This window comes from Nicotiana tomentosiformis, chromosome 12 (assembly GCF_000390325.3).
Source record: "Nicotiana tomentosiformis chromosome 12, ASM39032v3, whole genome shotgun sequence".
Classification (NCBI taxonomy): Eukaryota; Viridiplantae; Streptophyta; class Magnoliopsida; order Solanales; family Solanaceae; genus Nicotiana; species Nicotiana tomentosiformis.
In genome coordinates, this window is record NC_090823.1 from 110,731,662 (window position 1) to 110,742,034 (window position 10,373).

General features: G+C 39.8%; 1 protein-coding gene across 2 annotated transcripts in view; it reads right to left on the bottom strand.

Moving 5' to 3' along the window:
* The window catches only part of LOC104117165 (MADS-box protein SOC1-like), a 31,661-nt gene extending 21,565 nt beyond the window's left edge, over positions 1-10,096 (bottom strand). The window contains exon 1 of one of the 2 annotated variants that reach the window (XM_070191788.1): positions 9,370-10,096. In XM_070191788.1, coding sequence (XP_070047889.1) covers positions 9,370-9,551 — 182 coding nt within the window. In that variant the 5' untranslated portion in view covers positions 9,552-10,096. The remainder of the gene's footprint in view (positions 1-9,369) is intronic. The other variant, XM_070191789.1, reaches the window with a different exon arrangement.
* Between the last annotated feature and the right edge of the window lie 277 nt (positions 10,097-10,373).

Below are 10,373 nucleotides of genomic sequence, written 5' to 3' on the forward strand. Positions count from 1 at the left end.
CTTGGATTAATTAATCCACCCCCACCAAATGAAGACCATTTAATGCGCTCATTTCTTCAAGAAAGTATGAAGCATCTCGGCATGGTACAGAGCACTCCATGGTTTAAAACATTCCGACCCATCTCTCTTGAAGAAATCAGAGACACCCTGCTCGAATCCAACACTCATCTCCCTTGAAAGAATCAGAGACACCTTGCTGGAATCAAATACAAACACACAATAATACTAGCCTATAAGAACACTAGTGAACTCAAGGGGTGAAGTGCACAACTACAAACACTATCTTCTAAATCTCTCTAAATCTTAATACAAACATTGTATTATTGAGTCTACAAGTGTCATAAAAGATAGAAAAAGTTAGAACACAAAAGAGAGTTGTGTCAGTATCCAGAAATCATTGTTGCTAAACATCGTTGGTAGTGAACGAGCCAAAACCATCACTGTTGTAATTCTTTATCAAGATCTAAAAGAACCCTTGTGACCCAAGCGAAACTGGACGCAAGTACCACACCGGTACTGAGCCCGTATAAAAACTGTTATGCCTTGTGTTGCCTTCAAATTCATTGCATGCATCTCTATCTTATCTATGTACTGTACGAAAACTAGTCGACGTCAACTAAGTTTTAATAGTCCACAATTCCCCCCCCCCCCCCGCAGTCGGTAGTCCCCGTTATGGCATATGATGAGAAGAGAAAACTTGAGAGATTTGGGAGGCTTCGACCTCCATCATTTAGCGATGCTGAGTCAGAGGATGCTCAGGGTTTTCTGGATAAGTGCCAGTGGATGCTTCGGACAGCGGGTATTCTGGAGACTAGTTGGGTCTTGTTCACTACTTTTTAGTTTTCTAGGGCTGCCTTCAGATGGTGGGAGGCTCATGAGAGACACAGGTTGGTCGATGCAGCACCACTTATATGGCAGGAGTTCTCCGTTCTCTTCTTGGAGTCTTGCAGAGAGGAGTTATGCAGACAGTTTGAGCAGTTACGTTAGGAGAGCATGTCTGTGACACAGTACGAGTCTACGAGATGAGGTTTTTTGAGTTGGCTCGTCACGCAGTTTGGTTAGTTCCCACTAATAGGGAGAGGATTAGGAGGTTCATTGATGGCCTCACATATCAACTGCGGTTACTTATGACTCAGGAGAAAGTATCTGGTGCTACTTTTGATGAGGTAGTTGACATCGCTCGGCAGATAGGGACGGTCCATATTTAGGAGCGAGGAGAGAGGGAGGCCAAGAGGCCTCGTGGATCGAGTGGTTTCAGCGGTGTTCCTTCAGGGGGGTCAGTTCTACCCCGGCAGGGGTCGTCCTTACAGACATGCTCAGACGGGTCGCCCAGTTCACTGCGGTGCATCATCCAGCCATGATTCATACAGCTCTCATCAGGGTCAGTCATCTCTCAATGCCCTTCCAGTCAGAGTTTGTCCCGTGCTCCTTCAGTGCACCGGGTGCTTTAAGCGGTTATTCTGGTTTTCGAGGCCCGATTCAGTCCTCACCACCACCAGCATCGGGGAGTTGCTTCGAGTGCGGGGAGTTTGGGAATATGTGGAAGCAGTGTCCTCGTTGCCCGGGAGGTCCAGTTCATCAGAGGAATCAGACTACGACTTCAGCACCAGTTACTTCGCCACCCGCCCAGCCAGCTCGAGATGGGGATCAGTCAGTTAGGGGTCGCCCAAGAGGGGGAGGCCGTTCAAGTGGCGATCGGGCCCGATTCTATGCTTTTCCTGCCAGGCCAGATGTCGTTGCTTCAAATGCAGTGATCACAGGTATTGTCTCAGTGTGCCACAGGGAAGCTTCTATATTATTTGACCTTGGTTCCACTTATTCATATGTATCATCGTACTTTACACATTATCTGGATATGCCCCGTGAGTCCTCAGTTTTACATGTTTGTGTATCTACGCCAGTGGGCGATACTATTATTGTGGACCGTGTGTATCAGTCGTGTGTAACTATTGGGGGACTGGAGACTAGAGTTGATCTCTTATTGCTTAGTATGGTTGATTTCGATGTTATCTTGGGTATGTATTGGTTGTCTCCATGTCATGCTATTCTGGACTGTTATGCAAAAACTGTTACGTTGGCGATGCCGGGATTATCGAAGGTCGAATGGAGAGGTTCTCTAAATTATGTTCCCAGCAGGGTAATCTCTTATTTGAAGGCCCAACGTATGGTTAGGAAGGGGTGTTTGTCCTATTTGGCCTTTGTGAGAGATGTTGATGTAGACACTCCTACTATTGATTTTGTACCGATAGTGCAAGACTTTTCGGATGTATTTTCTGCATACCTGCCGGGTATGCCACCCGACAGGGATATTGATTTCGGTATTGACTTGGTGCTAGGCACTCAGCCCATTCCTATTCCTCCGTATTGTATGGCTCTAGCTGAATTGAAAGAATTAAAAGAATTGAAAGAGCAACTTCATGAACTCCTTGATAAGGGGTTCATCGGGCCTAGTGTGTCGCTTTGGGGTGCACCGGTTCTGTTTGTGAAGAAGAAAGATGGTACTATGCAGATGTGCATTAACTACAGGCAGTTAAACAAAGTTACAATCGAGAACAAGTATCCTTTGCCACGTATTGATGATTTATTTGATCAGCTTCAGGGAGCGAGGGTATTCTCCAAAATTGATTTGAGATCCGGGTATCACCAGTTGAAAATTCGAGATTCGGATATTCTAAAGACAACATTCAGGACCCGTTATGGTCACTATGAATTTCTCGTGATGTCTTTTGGGCTAACCAATGCCCCAACAACATTTATGTACTTGATGAATAGTGTATTCCAACCGTATCTTGATTTATTTATCGTAGTATTTATTGATGATATCCTGGTGTACTCACGTAGCTAGGAGGAACATGCACAACATTTGAGTATTGTACTACAGAGACTGAGAGATGAGAGATTGTATGCCAAATTCTCTAAGTGTGAGTTCTGGCTTAGTTCGGTGGCATTTTTGGGACACATAGTGTCAGGTGAGGGAATTAAGGTGGATCCGAAGAAGATAGAGGCAGTTCAGAGTTGGCACAAGCCATCTTCAGCTACTGAGATTCAGAGTTTTCTTGGTTTGGTTGGTTATTATCGTCGCTTCGTGAAGGGTGTTTTGTCTATTGCATCGCCTTTGACTAAATTGACCCAGAAAGGTTCCCTATTCGGGTGATCGGATGAGTGTGAAGAGAGCTTTCAGAAGCTCAAGACTGCCTTGACCACAACTCCAGATCTAGTTTTGCCTTCAGCTTCAGGCTCTTATACAGTGTATTGTGATGCTTCTCAGATTGGTATTGGGTGTGTCTTAATGTAGGAGGGTAGAGTGATTGCTTGTGCTTCGCGCCAGTTGAGGCCATATGAAAAGAACTACCTTGTCCAAGATTTAGAATTGGCAGCCATTGTTCATACATTGAAGATTTGGAGGCACTATCTTTACGGTGTGTCTTGTGAGGTATTTACAGATCATCGGAGTCTTCAACACTTATTCAAACAGAAGGATCTAAATTTGAGGCAGCGAAGATGGTTGGAGCTGCTAAAGGACTATGATATTACTATTCTATATCATCCCGGGAAGGCTAATGTGGTGGCCGATGCCTTGAGTAGAAAAGCGGTCAGTATGGGTAGTCTTGCATTCATTCCTATTGGTGAAAGGCCTCTTGCAGTTGATGTTCAGACCTTGGCCAATCAGTTTGTGAGATTAGATATTTCGGAGCCTAGTCGGATTCTAGCTTGTGTGGTTTCTCGGTCTTCCTTATATGACCGCATCAGAGAATGCCAGTATGATGATCCCTATTTACTTGTCCTGAAGGACACAGTGCAGCACGGTGATGCCAAAGATGTTACTATTGGAGATGATGGGGTATTAAGGATGCAAGGTCGTATTTGTGTGCCAGATGTAGATGGGCTGCGTGAATTGATTCTTGAAGAAGCCCACAGTTCGCGGTATTCCATTCATCCGGGTGCTGCTAAGATGTACCAGGACTTAAGGCAGCAGTATTGGTGGAGAAGAATGAAGAAATATATAGTTGGGTTTGTAGCTCGGTGTTTAAATTGTGAGTAGATGAAATACGAGCATCAGATACTGGGCAGATTACTTCAGAGACTTAAAATTTCGGAGTGAAAGTGGGAGTGTATTACTATGGACTTCGTAGTTGGACTCCTACAGACTTTGAAGAAGTTTGATGTTGTTTGGGTGATTGTAGATCGGTTGACCAAGTTCGCATATTTTATTCCAGTCGGTACTACTTATTCTTCGGAGCGGTGGGCTGAGATTTATATCCGCGAGATTGTTCGCTTACACGGTGTGCCAGTGTCCATCATTTCAGATCGGGGCACGCATTTTACATCATAGTTTTGGAGAGCAGTGCAGCGAGGTTTGGGTACACAAGTTCAGTTGAGTACAACATTTCACCCTCAGACGGACAGACAGTCCGAGCACACTATTCAGATATTGGAAGATATGCTACGCGCTTGTGTTATAGATTTTGGAGGTTCTTGGGATCAATTTATGCCACTGGCAGAGTTTGCTTACAATAACAGCTACCAATAGAGCATTCAGATGGCTCAATATGAGGCTTTATATGAGAGACGGTGTCGATCTCTGGTGGGTTGGTTTGAGCCGGGTAAGGCTAGGCGGTTCAGGATGCTTTGGAGAAAGTTGAATTGATTTAGGAGCGGTTTCGCACGGCAAAGTGTAGACAGAAGAGTTATGCCGACAGGAAGGTCCGTGATGTTGCTTACATGGTTGGGGAGAAGGTTTTGCTCAAGGTTTCACCCACGAAGGGTGTGTTGAGGTTCGGGACGAAGGGCAAGTTGAGCCCTCGGTATATTGGGCCTTTTGAAATACTTAAGAAGATGGAGGTAGCTTATGAAGTTGCATTGCCGCCTAGTCTATCGGGTGTTCATCCAGTGTTTTATGTATTTATGCTCCGAAAGTATGTCGGGGATCCATTTCATATTTTGGATTTCAGCATACTGCAGTTGGATGGTAATTTGACTTATGATGTGGAGCTGGTGGCCATTTTAGACCGTTAGGTTCGAAAGTTGAGATCAAAGAATATAACTTCAGTGAAAGTGCAGTGGAGAGGCCAGTCAGTCGGAGAAGCTACCTGGGATATTGAGAGGGAGATGCGGAGCAAATATCCACACCTATTTGAGGCTCCAGGTATGATTCTAAACCCATTCGAGAACGAATGTTTGTTTAAGAGTGGAAGAATGTAACGACCCGGTCGGTCGTTTTGAGTATTACAACCATGTTCCTCAATTTACTGCTCAATTTATGCTTTACAATTGTTATATGACTTGCCGGGGGCAATTGGTTCGGGCCAGATGAGGTTTTGAAATAAATTGAGATACTTAGTCTCCAAGATGAAAACCTTATGGTAAAAAGGTTGACTGGATATTGATTTATGTGTAAATGACCCCGAAATAGAATTTTGGTGATTCCAATAGCTCTGTATGGTAATTTTAGACTTAGGAGTGTGTACGAAAAATTATTTGGAAACCCGTATCTAAATTAGGCTTGAAATGGCGAAAATAAAAATTTAAGTTTGGAAGTTTGATCCGGGAGTTGACTTTTTGATATCGGGGTCGGAATCCGATTCTAAAAATTAGAATAGGTCCATTATGTCATTTATGACTTGTGTGCAAAATTTGAGGTCAATCGTACTTGATTAGATAGGTTTCGGCATCGAATAAAGAAGTTGAAAACTCTTAGTTTCATTGAGCTTGAATTGGGTATGATTCTTGATTTTAGCATTGTTTGATGTGATTTGAGATTTCGACTAAGTTCGTATAATATTTTAGGACTTGTTTGTGTATTTGGTTGAGGTTTCGGAGGCCTCAGGTGATTTTCAAATGGTTAACGGATCAAATTTTGTACTTTGAACTCTGCTAAAATTTTTCTGATGCACTGTCTGGTTTTCTTCTACGCGATCGCGTGAGAGGGCTCGCGATCTCCTAGGTTTAGCTGGGGAGAGGGGAATTTTGTTCTACACGATCGCGAGAATGGGGCTGTGATCGCGTAGCTTTGGATGCTAGTGCATCGCGAACGTATGAGGCGTGTCGCTTTCGCGAAGAGGAAATGGGGTACGAGCTGAGGCACGCGTTTTGTTCTTTGCGATCGCGTGAAGGTGTTCGCAATCACGTAGGCTTGCGGAGATTGTGCTTTGCGATCGCGTAGGGTTATTTTTGGGCAGTGAAAAATTTGTGATTCATGATCGCAGGACTGGGTCCGCCGATCGCATAGAAGAAATGTGTGGGCGGAGAGTTTAGGTTCCCATTTTTCATTTTTGACGAATTGGAGCTCGGAAAGAGGCGATTTTCGGGAGATTTTCAAGGAAAACAATGGGGTAAGTGTTATTAACTCAATATTGGTCAAATTACCCGAATCCATGGTTGTTTTTAATATTTAATTGGTGATTTAAGTTGGAAAAATTGTGAAAACACTCTTAATTTAATTTGAAGATTTGAGGGTCGAGATGATGTCGGAATTTGGTAAAATTTATACGGTTGGACTCGTGGTCGAATGAACGTTCATATTTTGTAACTTTTGTCGGGTTCCGAAATGTGGGCCCCACAGGCGATTTTTGAGTACAATTTCAGATTTTGTTGGAAGGTAGGCATGTACTCAGTGACACCGGGTTTTAAGAGTGTATTTATATTAGTATGTGTGGGGTTTTCTATTAACTTTAGATATTATGTTTTAAATCTTAAAGGAAATTGTGGTCTATTGAGGTTGTCGGCTTGCCTAGTATTGAGATATGCGTCATCACGACATGCGTGATTTTGGATCGTGACACTTATTTGGTTCAAGAATTTATTTTTTGTTGTCAAAAAAGAAATATTATTTCTCAATCCGCTGCCGAAGCAGAATACGTCTTAGTAACTAAGGCTACTTCTTAAGCTATTTGGCTTAGAAGTATTCTTGAAGATATTGGTGAAAAATAAAAAGGAGAGACTGTTTTGTTTTGCGATAACAAATTAGCCATTGCTATTGCCAAGAACCCGGTCAATCATGAAATATCTAAACATATTTCTGTCAAGTATCATTTTATCGGAGAAGCACAAGAGAAATGTGAAATTCGGCTTCATCATTGCAAGACTAAAGAACAACTTGCTAACATCTTTACCGAAGCACTTTCTAGAGAAAAGTTTTGCTACCTTCCTGAACGTATTGTAGTTGCCAAACAAATGAACTAATGGGGAGTGTTGAAAGTTATGCATTTCTTGGATATTGTGCTTGACTTTGTATTTTCTAAGTGTCACATTTAGTTCTTCAATATTATCTATTAGTTTTTTAAGAAGTTTTGCAGGAATTTGTGATGTATGTATCTTGTTAGTTGTACAAGAGTCTTGAATTATTTTTTGAATGTTATAAATAGAGAGATTTTTAGTGGTTGTAATCATATTAAGTGACTTTAAGTAGCCAAATACAACTTGAGCATTCTGTATAAGAAAAAAACTATTCTAATCCTATTCTTTCTTTCACAGTGGCCACATACTTTAATTTGCTATTAGAGCAAGAGGTCATGACTTTGAGTCTCGCCATCATTTATTATTCAATAAAAGAACTTTCACATGCTTGACTCATGAAAAAGAATTAAAAAAAAAAGAATTAAGCATGCATGTGAAATGGCGTACGGCAGATATAATTAAATAAATAAAAATATATATTTAAACTTTTGAATGAAATGATCAAATACTTCAACAAAGTGTATCTCCTAGATAGAGTTTGAACCCTCAAGGAGTTATCTCCTTTGTGTGTAACTGAGAATTGTATTTAGTGGAGGAAATCCTCCTAAATGAAATTATGCTCTTATCAAGTCTTTGCTCAAAAACAACAATGTATTCACATCCTCCTAAACAACAATGTATTCACACTAGTAAAACAAATCTTATCTTTCCAAAACAAAAGACAAAATATATTTCAGTCTCTTGGATTAAGAATTTTAGCATAATGAGAAAATGGTGGGCAGTTCTACATCGCTGAGTGAAGAAAGCTCTTTGCTAAAAGGAACTTCAAAGGTAAGAAAGATCAAGGGTTAAATTATTATGGCGACTGATAAACTTGGTGTGTACGAACAGAAGCAAATTTAAATGCATTGCATTTCCGTACACATGATGCAAAAGTTACCTGAAGGCTGGTAATTAAGATAAAAACTTGATATTTTATGACAAAATGTACCAGTTATATCTACCAATAAGACTAAACGAAATACAAAGTTGTTAAGTATAAGAGGAGTACTATATTGTGAAATACTGATAGTACAAGGAATTTTTAGACTATCAATAAATGGTAACTTATCTTATTATTCAGATTACTATCCGGTTAGTTAGATCAATAGTCTTAGTAATGATCATCCCAATGGGGCATCTAGATTATGTAATGCTTCTACTTAGTAATGAATAAAAATTACCTTTTAACCAAAAACAAGAATACTAATCCGACTTTTATGAGTGGTTATATATATGTTACTATTTAGGTGACCTGTAAGTAAGTTTATAGAAGCTAAACTCCAGCCTCTTTTTTCCATCAATAGAAGACATCAGTGCTTTGTTGGAGAAAGGAAAGATATAGCAGAAGTTGATTTCCACTGGGGTTTAGCACTAAGTTGTGATATAAACAGGCAAAAAGTGGGTGGGTATTGGAAATAACGATTGGGTAGCAAGTACAATTTCCCTTCAGGTATAATCATATTATATTCCAATAACAAAGGCACAAATAGCATCTTGTCACATACTTCAAAATTGGCTTTCTTGTTTGAAGAGTAGTATGCTTCATATTTTACAGAAAATCGTCTAGAATTTGTACAAGATACAGCTTAATCAAGAAGTAGTGTACAGATTATTCAATATATTAATAATTCATGTACCACGATCATAGGTCCTTGAGGACCAAAGAAGAAAGAGGAAATTGAAAGAGATATAGTACGAGGGCAGCACCCTCCCGCTGTGGGCGGGTCCGATTAGGGCCGGCCACAAGGGTTACGCAGTATTACACCGTATTTATACAAGAATATACAAGAGTACAAGTGTATATTGTACGCAGTCTTATCCGTTTTTCTGCTAGAAACTATTTTCACGAAAAAGATATAGTTTGAGAATGAAAGAAATCCACAAAAGAAACTGGAAGAAAAGGTTATTGGACTCAAAAGAAAATATAATAGTATTATAAGAATTACAAGAAGGGTCCCTTTTGCGCAGTGAGGTTGTGATCATTGTACTTGGTACTTGTTGCATTAAATTGTAAAGGCCAGTTAGTTAATTCGTAAGGCTCCTAATTCAAAGATGCTGTATATACAGTATACTTATGATTTAAAAACAAAAAGTTGAATAAGATTCTTCTTTAAGTATTTTGTAGCAAAGAGGTGAATAGAATAGATGTACCTGGAACTTGAGAACTCATAAAGCTTTCCTTTTTGAGAAAAAACCATAAGACTAACTTCTGCATCACACAAAACTGAGAGCTCAAATGCCTTCTTAAGAAGCCCACTTCTCCTTTTAGAGAAAGTCACTTGCCTGCTTGTTGCATTTTCAATCCTTTTTATTTGAGTTTTTCCCCTCACCATTCTTGAGAAATCAACAACTTAAGATCGAGATTTGAGACAAGGAAATTTAATCGTGGGTATGAATAATCTGTTCAATTAAGGGTCAACTTTCAAGTCAAAACTCCCGGCTAAAACAAAATAAATCCAAAAATTCTTGAAATCTTAGCAATTCATGAGAAGTTTCCAAAAATAGAAAGGTTCTAAATCAAGAAGTCGATAAAATTGATGGACACAAAACCCTTTTTTGGGGGTTTCTCAGATCTGATAGATGAACAAGAAAGGAAGAAATTTGGTAGGTCAAGACTAAAGAGTAAAGACTTAATGCTCAAGAGTTGAATCAGAAACCCTAGCTAGCTATAACACAATTTGCCGACCAGGCAAAGGAAATGAAAAGCATTGATTTCTTAAGACTTTTGTGCTACTGTATTATCTTTCCCTTTTGAGTTCCAGCCAGTGGATCTATATATAGTAAAAAGACATAAAATGATTAAGGAAAGAACCCCTCTTATGTCTTTTCTACTTTTGGTAAACTTACTAGAGAGAGGTACTAAAAACACTTCCAAAGAAAGAGATAAGAATAAAATAAGCATATGGTTGGCAACAAGAGAGAATCATGACTATTTAATTCGTCGAGACGCTCTCGGGGACCACTAAAGGCACACAAAATATTTTTATTCCAGATTCCTATTTTTTTATTTAACTATATATTTCATATTCGAAATACATTGACTAGACTAATTAAAATTCGTATTTGCATAGGGTTCATTTAGAAAAAAGAGCTCTCTATCAGAAATTTATCTAGTTTTAAAGCCGAATCCAATACATTTAGTTAAGGGTGAAAGA